At 44.9% G+C, this 19,882-nt stretch overlaps 1 protein-coding gene across 5 annotated transcripts in view; it reads left to right on the top strand.

Moving 5' to 3' along the window:
• The window catches only part of KCNJ16 (potassium inwardly rectifying channel subfamily J member 16), a 66,716-nt gene extending 47,195 nt beyond the window's left edge, over positions 1-19,521 (top strand). For 3 of the 5 annotated variants that reach the window (XM_019982645.2, XM_070774173.1, XM_070774174.1), the window contains one exon: positions 13,377-19,521. In XM_019982645.2, the coding sequence (XP_019838204.2) occupies positions 13,476-14,738 (1,263 nt within the window). In that variant the 5' untranslated portion in view covers positions 13,377-13,475 and the 3' untranslated portion in view covers positions 14,739-19,521. Of the gene's footprint in view, positions 1-11,666; positions 12,595-13,376 lie in introns of those variants that run through there. The other 2 variants (XM_070774176.1, XM_070774175.1) reach the window with 2 other exon arrangements.
• Positions 19,522-19,882: the final 361 nt, after the last annotated feature.

Raw genomic sequence — 19,882 nt, 5'->3', positions numbered from 1 at the left:
AGTGAAAATGACTGTACTATCCAAAGCAATCTACAGATTCAATGTAATTCCTATCAAATTGCCAATGGCATTTTTCATAGAATTAGAACAATAACATGTACAATTTGTATGGAAATGCAACAGATCCCAAATAGCCAAAGCAATCTTGAGAAAGAAAAACAAAAACGGAGCTGGAGGAATCACTTCTGTTTTTAAGCTAAGTATTGCTAATCTCTGGTGGCTCGGATGGTAAAGAATCTGCCTGTAATGCAGGAGACCTGGCTTTGACCCCTGGGTTGGGAAGATTCCCCCTTCCCAAGGGTGTCTCTAAAGACACCCTTCAGAGAAGGACAAGGCTACCCACCCCAGTATTCTTGCCTGGAGAATTTCATGGACAGAGGTGCCTGATGGACTACAGTCCACCGGGTTGCAGAGTTGGACACAACTGAGCGATTAACATAACATTGCTAACCTGGGTCAGCCCTGGTTGTATAGGCATTCACAGGTAATGAAATCTAACCTTCCAACTTAGGTAGGGTGATTTCTTCTTCTTCTGTAGCACTCTAGTGGAAACTGAAGCACAATCAGAGGAGAAGTAGAGGAAATGAAATACATGGAAACTCAAGAGTCTATCAAATGCACTAACTTCTGACAGCTACCTAAGTCTTCTGTTTTCTGTAGTGAGTGGCAATGCTTTTTTGCCAAGTGCCTTTGAAAAGGCTCAGGCTAATAGAAAACTAATCTCATGTGACAGGCAACACACAGCTTATGGTATTGTCTCCATGGCCTGTCTATTCAAATCTTCCTAGAGAAATCATTTGTCTTTTATTTGAAGACCGTCTCCATCTGACTGTATCCACGAAGGAAAACAGGAACTGAAATAAGAGCCAATCACAGTTGCTTTGTTTTCCTTCCCAGTAAAGATGTCCTGAGTTTTCATTTTGACAGCTTAGAACAGACACTCAATCATTTAAAGGTCAAAGATGCAGTAGATACTATCCAAGGAGTTCCTGGTCCATGAGCAAATGACATTTTTTAGTTCAATGATACCCAGAAGATTGAACAGATTAATAAACAGACTCTCTGTGTCAAAAAAAGAAGATAATTTGCAGGTGATTCTCACAAAATGGGAATATAACCACAGAGAGATAGGACTTGGTTTCTGGTTGGAATCCCATGCATACCAAGCTTGGAGAAGGTCAAGTCTGACAGCACACACACTTGCCATAATGTCTGTTTCCTTTGGAACGGGCAGTTAGATTCTCCCAATGCAGCTCCCAAACCAGACTACATGGGAGCCATCCTAGGTCTGTCAGAGATGACCTGGTGTTTAAAAGGAACGTGAGTGGTTAGTGGGAAATGGGTTCTATTCTGAGTGATACTTGTGATTCTTCTGGGCTACTCTGGCACAGGTCCTGGAAGGTTGTGGGCATGCTAAGTCACTTCATTCGTGTCTGACTCTTTGCGACCATAGGGACTGTAGTTTGCCAGGCTCTTCTGTCCATGGGATCCCCTAGGCAAGAATACTGGAGTGGGTTGCCATTTGCTACTCCAGGGGATCTTCCCAATTCAGGGATCGAACTCACGTCCCTTTCATCTCCTATGTTGGCAGGCCAGTTCTTTACCATTGAGCTACCTGGGAAGCCTTCAAAGTTTTACCAAGGCAATTATGTGCTAGGAGGGAACTTTTAAACAAACATGGAAATTGACACTCTAACCATTCTTAGAAAAAGTAAAATGGCAGATAACTCTCAATCTCTCAGTCTTTTTTATTAATTTTATTGGAATATCGCTGATTTACAAGTTGTGTTTCCAGGTGGACAGCGAGTGGTTCAGTTATACATATACATGCATCCCTCCTTTTTCAGATTCTTTCCTATGCAGGTTATTACAGTCTGTAGACTAGTGTTCCCCGTGCTATACTGTAGGTCTGCACTGGTTATCTATTTTATCTACAGTGGTGTATGTATGTTAATCACAAACTGCTAATTTATCCCTACGCCCACCCCATGTTTTCCCTTTGGTAACCATATGTTTGTTTCTGAAATCTGTAAGTCTGTTTCTATTTTGTAAATAATTTCATTTAGATCCCTTTTAATTAGATTCCACATATAAGCGACACCATGTGATATCTGTCTTTCTCTGTCTGACTTACTTCACTTAGTTACTATCATCTCCAGGTCCATGCTCCACTCTTTCTCTCTCCTCATTTGGATCCATACTTGAATGGACTGTAGCCATAGCTACGCGCACTGCAGTTAACTCCTCATTAAATGCCAGGGACTGTGAAAGCAGGTTTGGGGACATAGCTCATTCACTCCTCCTAGCAACCTGTGAGCTGCCGCTTTTCGCGAGGGCAGGCAGAGGCTCAGGGACTATCAGGCAGAAGTGCACAGTCTTGCTAGTGATCAAGCCTCTGAGCTCAGTCATGTCCGTTAGAACCCAGCATCTCAGTTCTTGAAGTTTCAAGACAGTAGAGCTCAGTCGTGAAACTATATGGCAGTTCTATGTGAGGACTATATGAGGGACCTGAGTCGGGGATGGAAGCAGAATGATAGGGGTGGCACCCGGAGATCTGCAGGTGTAATAGGCTTCCCTAGAATCTCAGAAGGAGGTGGTTAATAGACTACACTTTAAAGAACACATGTCTCCATCTCTGCTTTGCAAATGGGTTCATCTGTACCATTTTTCTATTAATGGAGTCCACATATATGCATTGATATATGATGTTTGTTTTTCTCTAATGGGATTGATGTATGTACAGTACTACACATATAATAGGTAACTTGAGAACCTACCATATAGTTCAGGAAACCCTACTCAATGCTCTGTAGTGACCTAAAATGAAAGAAAACCCTAAAAAGGGGGGATATATGTAAACATATAGCTGATTCATGTTGCTGTACAGTAGGAACTGAGACAACATTGTAATCAACTACACTCCAGTAAACACTGAAACACAAAAGTGAACAAGAAACAGCCCTCATACCCTCCTGCTTGTAGGGGTATTTGAAGGAGATTTTAGGTTCCTGAGGATGAGTTATGAAGAACTGGCTAGGGCCAGCTCTTTAGGCCAATCAACAAGGAGATCAAACCAGTCAATCAATCCTAAAGGAAATCAATCCTGGAAGGACTGATGCTAAAGCTGAAGCTTCAATACTTTGGCCACCTGATGCGAAGAGCCAACTTGTTGGAAAAGACCCTGATGCCAGGAAAGACTGAAGGCAGAGGACAAGAGGGTGGCAGAGGGTGAGATGGTTGGATATGGACATAAATTTGAGCAAACTCCGAGAGATAGTGCAGGACAGAGGGGCTTGGCTTGCTGTAGCTCATGGGCTTGCAAAGAGTCAGACAGGGCTCAGCAACTGAACCACAGCATCATAAATATCTAATTGCCTTCTTCAAATTCACCTGTCTCAAAGATCATTTCCTTGTGTCTTAAAGATCCATTGACATAGACCTTAAAGTAGTCAGGTTGGAAAATGGCACAATGTTTAACATTTTCTTTCCAAAACGATTGCAAATATTAGGATGAAAGAAGGATCCTTAAAACAGACTTGCAAACACCAGCTGAGCAGTGCAGGCATCAGCAGCTTAGTAGGTTTGGGAGTGGGTCGGGGAGGGAAGGCGGCCCTGAGGGAGAGGAATCGCTTCAAATGCCTGTTGAACTTGAACTCCGCTGTATGTAGTCCTCATCTGTGGCCAGCTGCTTGCATGGTTTCTCCAGCAGCCAAATCTGACCCAACTCTCTCTTCCCCCACTTCCTTGTTTTAAATGAGATCTGGTTTTACTTAGATGAATTAAATGTCACTGTATTTGTTTCTGTGAATTGTTCCAGCAGAACTTACAGCATCAGTGTCTGACTTTGAACGTCTGCAAGACTGTCAGCCTCTCTGGGCTATTTTTAGTTGCCTTTTAAAAGTTCTAATAAATGCTTTTAGAGAGCGATTGGTTTCCTTTCCCTTTAAGAAGCCTCAGAATCGGGATGCTTCAAAGTACCAGCTGAAAATACCTATTTATTCTATATTATTTTTTGCAGAAGGAATGCATGTTCATTGTAAAATTTTAGAAAGCGTAGATAGACAAATTAGAAGGAGAAAAGGGGAGAAAAAGTATATCATACCAGAGAGGGTCACAATCCATATTTTGTTTATATCATTCTGTATTTTCTCCATGTTTAAATGTATTTAAACTTAAAAAAATTATATCGTACAAGATGTTTTATAGTCCTCTTTCATTTTTTTCCACCAAACAATATGTTTTCTATTTTTTCTGTCATGCTTCTACTCTATCACATTTAATGGCTACATTAAAAGTAATGAGTAATGATACAATTGTACCATTACCTACGAAACAAGCCCACATTTATTAGATAGTAAGCCATATCCAAAATCTGCTTCTACAAACAGCCCTACAAATTAGCCAGGTCTCTCTGTTCATTCATGATGGTTTCTTCAGGATAAATTGTTACAAGTGAAATTGCTAGATCTGAAACTGTACCAAATTCACACACTGTTGTCACATGTAGCCAACTCACTTCCAGAAACAGTTCGAATTATATACATACACACACACACACACACACACACACACACACACACACACACACACATATATATGGGCTTTCCAGGTGGTGCTAGTAGTAAATAATCCCCCTGCCAATGCAGGAGACGTGGGTTCCATCCCTGGGTCAGGAAGATCCCCTGCAGGAGGGCAGGGCAACCCACTCCAGTATTCTTGCTGGAGAATCCCATGGACAGAGGAGCCTGATGGACTATAGTCCACGGGGTCACAAAGAGTTGGGCACGACTGAAGTGACTGAGCACACACACATGCACATGCGTGTGTGTGTGTGTGTGTGTGTGTATGTATATATATATATATATGTATATGCTGTGGTTTATTTGTTAAGTCATGTCTAACTCTTTTGCCATCCCATGAACTATAGCCCACCAGGCTCCTCTGTCCATGGGATTCTCCAGGCAAGAATACTGGAGTGCGTTGCCATTTCCTTCTCCAGGAGATCTTCCCAGCCCAGGGGTTGAACTCACATCCCATGTGTGTCCTGTGTGTCCTGAAACTGTACCAAATTCACACACTGTTGTCACATGTAGCCAACTCACTTCCAGAAACAGTTCAAATTATATATATATATATATCCACCTGTAGGTGGATTCTTTACCACTGCACCACCTGGGAAAGCCCTATATTTTATCTTTGAAATATAAATATAATAGCACGCATTTGCATTAGGAGAACCACATTTCTAATCATTCAATCATCTTTTTAACAAGTTCTATTAAGCACGTTTTAGTGCCAGACATTTTTTTTTTATGGATCTCCATATCCTCACCCTTTGACTTCACTGCTGGAGGGCTGTACTGTGGAGCTTGGACCGTTCCCCATGGTAACAGGAGAAGGGTTGTTTACATTTCAGGATAATCACACTGGATGAAAGTGACAAGAGATGATGGCCACTGTGGAAACCAGGAAAGCCCAGGTTCTTACCTGATCAGGAAAGCGTGAATTCAGCGACAAAACACAGAGTTCCTGTGGCAGTAGGTTCTTGTGAGAACCAGGTCTTAAAACCGTCCAAGAACAAGGGACACTGCAGCCAGCCTACAGCTAGCAATACTGAGAGCCTCAACAAGGAGAATGACGCAAACTGGCAGAACAGGGCAAGGGGCCTGTGCTGAGAGCATCGTTACCCATGGCAGGAGCCAGGAGGGCTGAGGGGCATCTCTCAGCCCCGGTGCCAGCTCCTGGACCCAACCTGCTCTGCTCCCCGGGATTTGTGGATGGACTCTTCCCTCCCCCATAAAGGAGCCAGGAGGACTGAGGGGCATCTCTCAGCCCCGGTGCCAGCTCCTGGACCCGACCTGCTCTGCTCCCCGGGATTTGTGGATGGACTCTTCCCTCCCCCATAAAGGAGTCAGGAGGACTGAGGGGCCTCTCTCAGCCCCGGTGCCAGCTCCTGGACCCGACCTGCTCCGCTCCCCGGGATTGGTGGATGGACTCTTCCCTCCCCCATAAAGGGGCCAGGAGGACTGAGGGGCCTCTCTCAGCCCCGGTGCCAGCTCCTGGACCCAACCTGCTCTGCTCCCCTCGGGAAATGGCACCGCCCCTGAGGCTCCAGCCACTCCCCAGATCCCTCACTCATCTGGCTTTCTCTGTGGTATTTACTCCACACTCTCTGTGGTCTTTTCCTTTTATTATTTATCAATGCCCAGCTCGCAAATGCAAAGGTGGGTGTGTGCACACACGCTAAGCTGCTTCAGTCACATGTGTCTCTTTGTGACCCCGTGGACCGTAGCCCACAAGGTTCTTCTGTCCGTGGGATTCTCCAGGCGAGAACAGTGGAGTGGGTTGCCATGCCCTCCTGCAGGGGATCTTCCTGACCCCCGGACTGAACCCCAGACTCTCGTGTCTCTTGCACGGCAGGCTCTGTACTACCTGTGCCACCCGGGAAGCACCACAAAGGTGGCTGGCTCATTCTTGAAGGCGGGTAGGACAAGCACACAGCAGAAGTTCAATTAAAAAAAATTAATTCAAAAAATGCAAAATAAGAAAAAAAACCCAAAAATTTTCCGCTGGAGAGTTTTAGAGACCGCTGGGGAAGGGCTTTCCTTACACAACAAGGGGAAACTGAACTGTGGTCTCTCAAAGAGACATTAAGATCTCATGCTAACAACTAAGATGGGATGGCAGGTTTATTTTCAAGATAAGAACAATAAATACCTTCAGAGCGGGCTCAGCAATGCAGGTATATAGCATTTAACAGAAGACAGTGTGATAAGCTGTTTGAGAATTAACTTGTTAACATTGCTGAGCTTGTCAGTCTTGTTTCCTTTAGGTTGGTTCCTCAGAGTAAATAGCAATAAAATTCTTAAACTAAGCTGGAAGTATATGTGTCATGTACATAGGGGTGTGTGTGTGTGTGTGTGTGTTGAGAACAAGGTCTAGGGGATTTTCTATTTGGTAATAGTTGTGAACTGATGCTTTTGAATGGTGGTATTGGAGAAGACGCCTGAGAGTCCCTTGGACTGTTAGGAGATTCAACCAGTCCATCCTAAAGGAGATCAGCCCTGGGTGTTCATTGGAAGGACTGATGTTGAAGCTGAAACTCCAATACTTTGGCCACCTCATGTGAAGAGCTGACCCATTTGAAAAGACCCTGATGCTGGGAAAGATTGAGGGCAGGAGGAGAAGGGGACAACAGAGGATGAGATGGTTGGATGGCATCACCGACTCAATGGGTATGAGTTTGAGCAAGCAGTGGGAGTTGGTGATGGACAGAGGAACCTGGCAGGCTAAGTTCACGGGGTTGTGTCTGCAACCCCTAAGTTGTGTCTGCAACAAGTCAGACACAACTGAGCGACTGAACTGAACTGAATAGTTGTGAAAGATGAAAGAAAATGACTCAGCCCCTAGGGTTTTGGGGAAGTGGTGGAAGAAAAGAGAAATGGCCCAGGCAGCTTAACAGTAGGAAGCAGTGATGACATCCACGTCTCTCGGGGACCACACACTGTCTGCTCTTGTAGTTTTCTCACTCAGTCCAGTCTTTGCGACCCCGTGGACCGTAGCCCACCAGGCTCCTCTGTCCATGGGGTTCTCCAGGCAAGAATACTGGAGTGGGTTGCCATTTCCTTCTCCAGGGGATCTTTCCAACTCAGGGATGGAACCCAAGTCTCCTGCATTGCAGGCAGATTCTCTACCATCTGAGCCATGAGGGAAGCCCAAAGGAAAAGTGGGCTGAAAAAAAGGATCTCCAGATAAAGCTAATAGCAATATCATCAGGGTTGGATTTTTGCATGTGTCTAGCATCTCCCTTCTCAGCTTCTCCTTAAGTTTGCTGATAACATATTATAACATATGTTATAATATATATGTATTTATATATTTAGTAACATACCTGTTATCAGTGAACTTAAGGAGACACTGAGTATGAAACCCCTCTATTCAGTGTAAAACTTTGTAAATTGATTCAGAAAGAGAAGCTGTAAGATTCTATCTGGGAAGAGGTAAAACCCATGGTTACTGAGAAGCTGGACCCGGGTTGGAGGGGTAGGGGTAGGAGGGGAGAGGGAACAGAGGAGGAATGGAAGCTCGATGTGTAGCCATGGCTACTCCGGGGGGTGTGAGAGCAGCTGAGAAGGAAACATGAAATGGGTTTGTCAGCAAGGGAGACACTGAAATCAGGCAGACAGGGGGTACGTGGAGGAGGACGAGCAGCATCTTGCAGGGAGTGGGTGAAGCAGACATTCAGTGACTGAGGGTCAGGCCCTCCTAAGAGCATCTGAGTGTCTTATTGACGATTCCAGGCAAGGTCAGGCTCAGGCTTAATTCCAAGACAAGAAGTTGTGGGGTAGATTTTGTGCAAAATAGCTTATTTGGGTTCTCTCCTAACTTATTAACATCCCTCTTTCTTGCCTCTTCACCAACCAGAGCCCACCCACGTGCCCCTGGATCACACCTCTCCTGTACTCCCTCTCCCCTCCCTCCCGCCCTGACTCCTACGAGCAGATCCTCAAAGACCATGACCTGCATGGACAATTCAGGCCACCCTTTCTAATCTCTACCCTGTCAACTCTCACGTTTCCACTAAAATTTACCCCATCTAATAGTTTTGCCAGGAAAGTAACTTGATTCTGGATGACTTCATGAAAGTCATGTACATGGGAAAGAAAGTGCTTGTTCATCTCAAAGGCCACGGATGTGAATAAGTGAATTTTATCCAAGATATTTTAGACTTTTATTGGTTCTGCCTCTCCATTTATACAGAGATGATTACTGTTGCTATTCATATATTTATATTAAGTAGATGCTAGTGACCAGATCAGATTTTATTCCGAAAGTGACAGAGGATTGTAACGTCTTAGCCACTGTGTTATACCCTCAATGTGCTAAAGAGAAGCTTAGGCCTGAAGAACTATTTACTGAGTATTCTGCTTGGTAAACAACTGAGTTTGAGAGCATATAGCAAAGTGGCAGAAGTGCTTCGAAACTGGTAAGCCTGACTGAGGTGCTTTTGTGCGTTGAGAATAGGGGACAGATATGCAGGCTGCTCCTTCCTTTTGCTGAAAATACTCCCTGTCGTTTCTACGTGCATGCTCCGAAGCTCAGTCGCGTCCAGCTCTTTGTGACCCCATGGACTGCAGCCCGCCAGGCTCCTCTCTCCATAGGATTTGCCAGGCAAGAATTCTGGAGTGGGTTGCCATTTCCTCCTCCAGGGGATCTTCTCGACCCACGGATGGAACCCCATCTCCTGTGCCTTGGCAGGTGGATTCCTTACCACTGTGCCACCTTCTGTAGCCCATGCACTTTATTGGCAAAGGTTTCTCCCTGAATTCACACCAAGATCTGAAAAACCTGGGGCCTAACAGCAGATGTCACTAGTCAGAGCAGACCAAGGAACGCTTTTTAATGTCTTGACTTAGCACAATGAGCAAGGTTGGAGAAAAGTTGTTATCAGGGTTGGATCGCCTCGCCCTTCTAACTTTCTTTCTCTCACCTGTGTGTCAGGAGTTCCTCCTAAGTTTCTTTGAAAATTGTGATGAACTTGGATGCTGTTTTCAGGGAGATCCACCCTCCTCACTGTGTGTTGCCTCCTACTCAAGCCACATCTATAAAAGAACTCCCCATCAGGACCAAGTCCGTGTCACACTGAAGATCCTTTCTTCTCTCTCTCACTCATCGCCAGGAAAGATAGTTTGAAACCTTAGGTCTAGCGTTTGTTTTTGAACTTTATAGCCCACCATTTTGTAATTGCAGTGCTCAAATTTCCATTTTTATTAAAAAAAAAAACGGAGTTTTGCAGGCAATGAAATAGCCACCGTTAGTTTTAGGAGACCAAGGAATAAAGCATGCAAAAAGAAATACAGAGGCAGGAACACTGAGGATGGTTTGCACGCGTGGTTTGTTGCTCAGTCGTGTCCAACTTATTGGGACCCCATAGGTTGTGGTCCCCCGGGCTTCTCTGTTCGGGGGATTTTCCAGGTAAGGGTACTGGAGTGGGCCGCCACTGCCCACTCCACGGTCCTTTCCTGGCCCAGGGATCGAACCCGAGTCTCTGTGTCTCCTGCATTGGCAGGTGGATCCTTTACCACTAGCACACCTGGGAAGCCCTGAAAATACTTTCTCATGATGATGGTGACAAGATGGTTTTGAAAGCATTCAGGTAATTTTAAAGCCCAGTTTTAATTCTGAGGAAAACAAATGTTAACTATAGACATGTCCAATCAGCAAACCTCATCCTCTGTTCTTTATCCATAGACTATTAGAAAAGTGCTCAAGTTAACACAACATATAAAACAGGGGTCTAAACATAAAAAACACCTATGTTGTTTCTAGCCATTTTGACAACAGGACCTTTGTAAACATCTTAGCACATGGGTAGGCTGAGAAATGGTAAACACTAAATTAATCAGTTTGGCTATGATCTAACATTTAGCTTAAAAGAAACTGCCTTTTAGGAAATGCATCATTTACGTGGTGGGGAAATTGAAGGATAGATGAATAAACTGTACACATTTAAGCAGAATCTGAACACTTTTCTCTGGACAAGTTGAAATGAATGATCAGGATAATAAACCACAGTAGAAGACCTGATGGTTTCTGGAATAGAATTCTCACAGCTTTTAACTTGTATCCCTGACATTGTTACATTATGCAGAAATAATTTTTCCACAGATTCACATTTGCTCACTTGTAGCTTGTATTAATTGAAACTTCATTCACCAATTAGTATACTGTGGAAGGTATTTTTTAAAAGGGCTTGTTTATAACAGTCGTTGGCACTACCGAAACTCCGAGCGATGCCAAGTAAATGCCATTTCAAAGAAAAACCTCTCTTTTTCCTTTTGGCAGCAGGAAAGAGCAGAGTGTCTCACAGCAGCTCTTGATTTATGACTCCCACAACGGGTGCAGTTCCCTTGAAGGAACTGGGTTAGAAGGAAGCATGGATGAAGAGAATAGCCCTATCTCTGAATCGGCTTCTTAATTTGCAGTCCTGTGGGCCTCTGATGAGACTGTTGCATTCTCATGCCTCCAAGGATCAGATGAGGGAGTAGAAACTGACAACCTTGAATAGCTTCCTGTTTGTAAGATGTCCATCCGAGGCACATCAGACAAACCTACAAAGAACCCCGTATCCTGTGGGCAACATTTGTGGAAATAGTTGTTTGTTTTTCTTTTTTAATTTAAATGTATTTTTAATTGGAGGATAATTGCTTTGCAGTATTGTGTTGGTTTCAGCCATATCTCAGCGTGAATCGGCCGTAGGTGCGCACATGACCCTCCTTCCGGAGCCCGCCTCCCACCTCCAGCCCCATCTCACCCTCTAGGTTGTCACAAGCCATGGGGTATTTTAGCTTCCAACATTTCAGGATGTGTTTGCTCAGCCATGGGCCACATCCTGAAAGTATGTGGCTGTCTCCCCAAAATGCAGTTGAAGAGCTGACCAAAGACAGAAATGCTGACCAAAGATATGTGGCTAATCAAGGCAGCTCTGAAGGCTGATGGATGAAGCGGCCAGAAGCAGACGGATAGACGGGGAGAGCTTGGACGTGCCTCCCAGGACATCTTGGCTGTAGGCAGAGTCTCCGTCCTCACAATGGGCCACCAGACAAAGTGCTTATTGTAAAGTGGGCCTGGTCCCTGGAGAAGAAGAAAAATGATGCCTGTCGACTTGGGGGGTGGGGGTGGATTAACTCATTCCTCCCTTTCATAGTGGGAAGGCACTGGATAAATACTTGGTGATTAATTTCTTTGGTTGGTTTCAAGGTGGAGGTGTCTCAATTGTCTACAATAATATTTATTCCTGTGAAATTTTTTATGCAGTCCAGCAACAGGATCCTCTAGTCCAACGTCTCCCCCTTCCTCCACTCTCCCCTACCTGGCACAGGTAGATGATGCAGAAAACAGGTCCTAGTAACTAGTGAACCATTAGCACTGGGTCCCAGGGACTTGGCGTTTTTGGCAGATAAGTAACTAAAGACCATTCAATATTGAATTATTCAAACTTACTTTCAGACTTGAGCGGGAAAATCATTGACCTATACTGAAGATGCTGAAAGCAATAATAACTGTAGGTATCAATATAACTTGATCTTTTAAAGACCGAATGGATTTGGAGGGAGGAAAATGCCTTTGCCCAGGCAGGGCCGTGAAAACCTTAGCAACACGGTGAAGAGCTGGGGGAGAGGGCCCAACCGCAGCATGCTCCCTTTAAGAGGGAAGCAAGAGGAGCGGCCTTGGCAAATCTTCGGCTTCTATTCAGAAAGAGAAGAGCTTCCAGTGTCAGAGAAAAAAAGGAAAGAAAGACAGAAGAAGAAAAAAAAAAAAAAGGATGGATGTTTTGAAACAAAGGCAGGAGCAGTTTTACACTTTATGGAAAGCTTACCTGGGAGTGGTTTTAACTCCTCCAGGGTTAAGAAAGTTTTTTTTTTTTCCTCTCAAAACTAAAGGAGGAGTTAGGGTAAAGGAGTTGAGTCTGAAATAGCATCCTTGTCAGTTCTGTTCTGGCCTGGGAAGTAGACAAGGAAGAAATACCTCCGTGGAAGAGAGAAGAGGCTGCGGATCCAGAAGGCAAGGGGCTGTGTACGCTACAACCCGTACGTAAGTTGCATTGTAACAGTAATGTAGAAACCCCCCTTTTCTTAAGTTAATTTTTACTGGAGCACGGTTGCTTTATGATGTTAGTTCCCACCGTGCAGCAGGATGAATCAGTCACAGGTGTACATGTATCCTCTCCCTCTCGGCTTCCTTCCCCCTCAGGTCACCACCGTGCATTAGGTAGAGTTCCCTGTGCTATACGATATGTGATCATTAGTTATCTATTTTATAATATTTTATACACCATATCAATTGCATATATGTGTCAATCCCAGTCTCCCAATTCCTCCCTGCTCACCACCCTTTGGAACATAGAAACTCTTAATTGCCTCCCTTTTCTAAGGAAAACCATCTGACTTAAACAGAAAGCCTCTAAGAGGGCTAGACAAATACCTGAATTCTATTTTGCCTTTTTACATTATAGATTGTTTTGTTTTCTAAATGTCCTCAGTCCAGAAGAGTCTACAAAATGAAGACTTTTTTTTTTTTTTTTCTTTTTTTAACGCTGGGTCAGAAGAGGCTGTGAGGCCTCATTTGGGATAATCACAGTGTTTACTGAAGCCTTATGCATATATAAAAATGTTATTTTCTCTAATTGCATATTTTGTTCCCGTAATGACTGAGCTGGATTCTAAACTGAAATGAGTGATCAATACTTAATGTTTCTGCCGTTCAGATAAAGTCTGAGCTGTTTCAGACGGCATCAAATTGCTTCGAATTGGGCCAATTGCTCTAAAGACGGGAATTGAAAGCTAAAGAAGCGTGTGGAATTTTCTGTTTTTCAGGTTTGAAGTGAAAAAACCCAAACTCGCAAATAGCCGCGCTCCTAGGACCCTTGCTTCCCCAGCAGTCACCCGGATATACCCCCAAGGGCGCTGGAGAGCATGAGCCACTACTGCAGCAGCTACCCCATCGTGAGCGTGGACCCCAAGTGCCCAGGGTATGCGCCGGAGCACCTTCTGGCCGAGAAGCGCAGAGCGAGGAGGCGTCTGCTGCACAAGGACGGCAGCTGCAACGTGTACTTCAAGCACATTTTCGGGGAGTGGGGCAGCTACGTGGTGGACATCTTCACCACCCTCGTGGACACCAAGTGGCGCCACATGTTTGTAATCTTCTCGCTGTCCTACATCCTCTCCTGGCTGACTTTCGGCTCGGTCTTCTGGCTCATAGCCTTCCACCACGGCGACCTGCAGAACGATGGCCCGGACGCCACGCCTTGCGTGGACAACGTCCACTCCTTCACGGGGGCGTTCCTCTTCTCCCTGGAGACCCAGACCACCATCGGCTACGGCTACCGCTGCGTCACCGAGGAGTGCCCGGTGGCCGTGCTCACGGTCATCCTGCAGTCCATCCTGAGCTGCGTCATCAACACCTTCATCATCGGGGCGGCCCTGGCCAAGATGGCCACGGCCAGGAAGAGGGCGCAGACCATCCGGTTCAGCTACTTCGCGCTGGTGGGCATGAGGGATGGCAAGCTCTGCCTCATGTGGCGCATCGGGGACTTCCGCCCCAACCACGTGGTGGAGGGCACGGTGCGCGCGCAGCTGCTGCGCTACGCGGAGGACGGCGAGGGGCGCATGACCATGGCCTTCAAGGACTTGAGGCTGCTCAACGACCAGATCATCCTCGTCACCCCAGTGACCGTCGTGCACGAGATCGACCGCGACAGCCCCCTCTACGCGCTCGACCGGAAGGCCGTGGCCAGGGATAACTTTGAGATCCTGGTGACGTTCATCTACACCGGGGACTCCACCGGGACGTCCCACCAGTCCCGGAGCTCCTACATCCCCCGGGAAATCCTCTGGGGCCACAGGTTTCACGACGTCTTGGAAGTGAAGAGGAAGTACTACAAAGTGAACTGCCTGCAGTTCGAGGGCAGCGTGGAGGTCTACGCCCCCTTCTGCAGCGCCAAGCAGCTCGACTGGAAAGACCAGCACCTCCACAGCGTGGAAAAGGCCCCGCCTGTGCGAGCATCTGCCCCGCCCGACGCCAAGGTCAGAAGAAGGTCGTTCAGCGCTGTGGCCATTGTCAGCAGCTCGGAAAACCCGGAGGAGACCACCCCCTCTGCCCCCGAAGAATGTAAGGAAGCCCCGTACCAGAAGGCCCTGCTGACTTTAAATAGGATTTCCGTAGAATCCCAGATGTAGTCCTGAATCTTAACTGTGAGGGCTACCTACCACCCAGCGGTTCTTACTCTCTAGCCAATCACCGTAAGGCAAGTAGTTATATATAAACAGAGCTTTTGAAGAATGTGACACCTATCTTTGATGGTGATGAAAGGTAAATAGAGCAGATTAAGCATGATAAAAGATATCTAAACATTACATTATATACAATTGTTTAATTTTTTTTTTTTTTTGGCTAGCAACTGTTGTATTAGGGAGGCTATCAAGAAGCCTAATTGATTAAATTTCATCTCTTTTAATCATTCCATACACTTGTGTTATCAGTTGGAAGTTAATATTTCAGTAATAAGGAGCAAAGATAGGATACGAGGAAACAATAATAGAGACTAGAAAGGAAAATAGAATGGATGATAAAATGTTAAACATATCCAAACTGATAGTGTAATGAGCTACCTATAAAGACCTTATGTCTTACAATCAAGATGTGCAAGGAGTGCATTCAGTAACTTGTGATGTTGAGCTGTTTCACTGTGCACTCACCCGACCCGTTTGAGTCACCGTGTTTACCCCTCCCAGGGGCTTGGTATCAGCTGGCAGAGAATGTGTCTGTAAGAAGTAAGGTATCACCAAATTCTGACAGAGCCTACATACCACTTGCCAGGGAATGATCAAAAAGGGCTACTGCTGCTGCTGCTGCTGCTGCTGCTGCTGCTGCTAAGTCACTTCAGTCGTATCCAACTCTGTGTGACCCCATAGACGGCAGCCCACCAGGCTCCCCCATCCCTGGGATTCTCCAGGCAAGAACACTGGAGTGAGTTGACATTTCCTTCTCCAATGCATGAAAGTGAAAAGTGAAAGGGAAGTCGCTCAGTTGTGTCTGACCCTTAGCGACCCCATGGACTGCAGCCCACCAGGCTCCTCCATCCATGGGATTTTCCAGGCAAGAGTACTGGAGCAAAATGGGCTAGAAGTTGCTTTTTCTCTCGTCTGTAAGGCAGAAAAAACGTTGGCATTACTTTTCAGAGAGAAATTTCTCTCTCAAACGCCCTGGGAGATTGACTCCAAGGAGTGGCTGTATGTGGAAGAGCAGAAGTAAGGCAAACAGTTTTGTAAGGCCGGTGACGAGGGGGCTTCTTCCAGCCACCTGCCCCCACCTTCAGGAGGAAGGATTGGGATCCTGGAGAGCCATAAACAGTCTCAGACTCTCTGAGAGAAAGCATGTCCCTGTATCTTGAAAGACTGGAGCTCTGGTTACACATGGGATGGGACCTTTTTCATTTTTATTTTTCAGGCAGTTGGGTGGGGCGTTAGGAGGTGGGGAGACTGTTATTTTCGCCTACGAGCAATTATGTATATTTTCTATCTCGGTCACTTTAGAAAACAGAAACAACTTAAACTCTGAATTTTAAGAAACCCTTCCTTGGAACTTGGAACCATCATTTAAATGAAGGATTTTGTGAAATATAATTAAGGTGAATCACCTTAATTTTGAATGCACATTTTGAAGCAGATCAGCTAAGTGCTTCGGAATTGCTTAAATTGTAGGGCAGGAGATAAATGTGTACACTATGTCCATGTTAAGAGATGTTAATCATGATTACTTTAAACACAAACCTGATCACCTAGGAATGAAGAGTCACTCTAAGCTTTATCAACTGAAGAATTATCAGCTACCTTCAGAATTATCTGTGTGATTTTTTTCCATTGTTGCTGAGCTGACATTAAGTATATGCCACAGTTCTCTTTTGGTTTATTTTATATAAATATAAATATGAATACACATAGTTTTTGCTTTTTTCTGGAAAATTCTCCCCTCTCACCGTTTAAATTAAAGCTCACAAGTAAATTTTACTGAATCAGAGTACCAGATTACCAATAGAAGTAAAATATATGGGTACCTAAGCTATTTTTCTTTTGCTTGCTTTTCCTCCCTCCCTGCCTTCTCTCTGTTTCCTCCTTCTTTCCTTGGCCTGTGAGCAATAACGTCGCTTTCTAAATGCACACGTGCAAATCTTTTATTTCTGCTGCTGTGTGGATAAGAGATCTCTGAAGATCACAGGTTGCAACATTGTCCTGGAGCTTAATGTCAGAGAGAAAAATCATGCAATTTATTTTTCTCATCTTGCTTCAGAAATGCAAAATCCATTTTTTAAATTGCACATGCCCTATCAAGTTGGATTTCAGAGTGGCAGTTACTCAGCTAAATTAGAGTACTGCCATCTACCCAGTAGAAAACCACCTCCAGAACAACGAGCAGACTTGTTCCTCTCCCCCTTTATAGCTTGCTTCACACCAGTCTAGTTCCATTCACTTTACTTCCTGGATGCTGTCTGTCCTGGTCTTGCATGGATGTCCAATAAATACATTCTGTCCAGCAAACCCTCTTACCCAGATGAGATGTATTAATATGACCAGCATCCTGTGTAATACGTATCTCTCATTTTCTGTTTAGATTGATAACACACTCTGATGCCCCAATGAGTTACTTTATGATAAAGATCTTAAAATTGTGCAAAAAGTGTGTGCCTAGGCTGGTGGGAACTCTGTGGATGTGGTCAGTGCTGGGACAGGGCACCAAACACGAGATTCCTGTTCCTTTGAATTAGGATATGTGCAGAATTAGAAACCATTTTTATGGGTTTCTAACAGCTTGCAGAACAGTTCTATTCAAATGAATGGTTAAGTGCTCCTGTAAGCATTGAAAGAAATCAGTCTTCAAAATAGCATTTCTAGTTTGAAAGATTCTGTCAATGATGAGAATTTTCTTTTTTCTGGCATGCCTCTTCCCCTAAAAAAAATGACATTATTCAGTAGACCTAATTAGACAGAAAATAGATCGTGGCATCGAGGCTCTGCTGTCGTGTGTATTTCAGCCTGGGAGGAGGGAACACAGGAGGAGAGAAAGAAAAGCTCTTTCCTGTACCACCGACTAGGTGCTTTCCACAGATGCACTTAATCCCCACACAAAAACAGTGGGGTGGATATTTTTAATTTCTACATCATCAAATATCTCATTCTTGACTACTTCTTGACTGACAAATTCCCAGCTGGGATAACCAAGTGCCTAGGTTAAAACAGAAAATTCCAACTGCATTTCCCAGTCTCTCTTGCAGGGTGGGGTACGGTGGAGGCTGTGCTTCTGTGATGTAGTTCTGGTTCCTGAGATGTCAGCAGAACTCTCTGAATGTGACCTTTAAGAAAGCTCATTGGGACTTCCCTGGCCATCCAGTGGTCAGGACTTTGCCTTCCAGCACAGGGGCTGCAGGTTCAATCCCTGGTCAGGGAGACTCAAGGCCAAAAAAAAAAAAAAAAACAACTTAAAAAAGATGCAATATTGTCACAAATTCAATAAAAACTTAAAAATGGTCCACATCAAAAGCAAATCTTTAAACAATACAGATAGCTTTTTGGCTGGGTCTGTGTTAGCTGTCAAATGCCCTCTTACCCTCATGCATTCACCCTTCTCCTCACCTGGACCTCAGTCATGGTAGCTGGAGCTCCTGCAGCCATCTCCTGAGTGTGAGGATCAGGGATATTCCTTACAAGGGAAACTGGACAAGTAGGAAAGCGTGTGAGCCTAGGTAGCACACCTCCGGACTTGTGTAGAGATGACAATAAATACAATTTCTGAGAGTAATCTTAAAGGAAATCAACCCTTAATATTCACTGGAAGGACAGACGCTGAAGCTGAAGCTCCAACTCTTTGGTCACATGATTTAAAGAGTCGACTCATTCGAAAAGACCCTAGTGTTGGGAAAGATTGAAGGCAGGAGGAGAAGGGGGTGACAGAGGACGAGATGGTTAGATGGCTTCACTGACTCGATGGACATGAGTTTGAGCAAGCTCCGGGAGATAGTGAAGGATAGGGAAGCCTGGTGTGCTGCAGTCCATGGGGTCGCAGAAAGTCAGGTACAACTTAGTGACTGAACAACTATGAGACTCAGAGTAAGCCATAGATCTAGAGGAATTGGCTTCCCTGGTGACTCAGATGGTAAAGAATTTGTCTGCAATGCAGGATACCTGGGTTCCATCCCGGGTCAGGAAGATCTCCTGGAGAAGGAAATGGCAACCCACTCTAGTGTTCTTTCCTGGAGAATTCCATAGACACAGGAGCCTGGCGGGTTACAGTTTATGGGGTCACAAAGAGTTGGACATGACTGAGCAACTAATACTAGAAGGAATTATCCAGAAAGCAAAGACTCGGAAGGAAAAATAAAACAGATGTACAAGTTACATCCAACTTGAACTTGGAGATGGCCTTTGATGGAGTGGGTCTCTGTGGAAACCACAGATTTTCTGGAAGGGTTGAGGAAATGCCACTATGATTGTAAAACAAATACAAAAGGATTGTTCTGGGCCTGGGAATGCCCCGGAGACACCGAGGACTAAGTGACCTCGATGGGAGAGTGGGCCTGGCTCCGGTGGGCTGCCCTTCCTCTCCTTCTGCCCCTCCTGCAGATTAGGTTCCGTGTTTGAATGGGGCCCTCACTAGGGCTGGTGAAACCTACAGAGACCCAGGTTGGCAAGTGCTGTGCAGCTTGGGCAGAAAAGCAAAACTCCCCGAGGCTGTGTTTAAGAATCCTCGGCAAAAACGAATGAGAACCTCCATATAGCACAGGAAGCTCCCTTTACTGCTCTGCAGTGACCTGAACGGGAAAGCAGTCCAGAAGGGACGGGATATATGGATATAGATATATGTGCGTATATAGATGTAGGTATAGTTGATTCATTTTGCTGCGCAGTAGAAACGAACACGGCTTTGTAAAGCAATGATACGCCAATAAAAATTTAATTTAAAAAAGAAGAGCTCCTGGCAAGGTCAGACGGCATGAATTCATCTACATGAACTCTAAGTGTATATACCAAGAAACCCAGACCCTGGTTTTAAATATTTTATTTCATTTCTTCAGAGTTGGCCAGGATACATGCCAAGCGGCTTCTCTGGACCACTCTTATTTAAATGATTAGGCACTCATTCTACTCAGTTTAAAATATTCTACTAGTTCCGTCTAAGCACTGATTCTTCTGTTTCAAATGTTCTGCAAGGCGTGTGTATAAACACCTGAGCTTTTTTTTTTTCTTTGAACTTTTAATTTTGATTAGGGTATAGCCAATTAACAATGTTTCAGGTGGACAGCGAAGGGGCTCAGCCATGCATACACATG

The sequence above is a fragment of the Bos indicus genome, chromosome 19 (assembly GCF_029378745.1).
Source record: "Bos indicus isolate NIAB-ARS_2022 breed Sahiwal x Tharparkar chromosome 19, NIAB-ARS_B.indTharparkar_mat_pri_1.0, whole genome shotgun sequence".
Taxonomy (NCBI): Eukaryota; Metazoa; Chordata; class Mammalia; order Artiodactyla; family Bovidae; genus Bos; species Bos indicus.
This window is presented reverse-complemented; position numbering and strand designations above follow the sequence as displayed.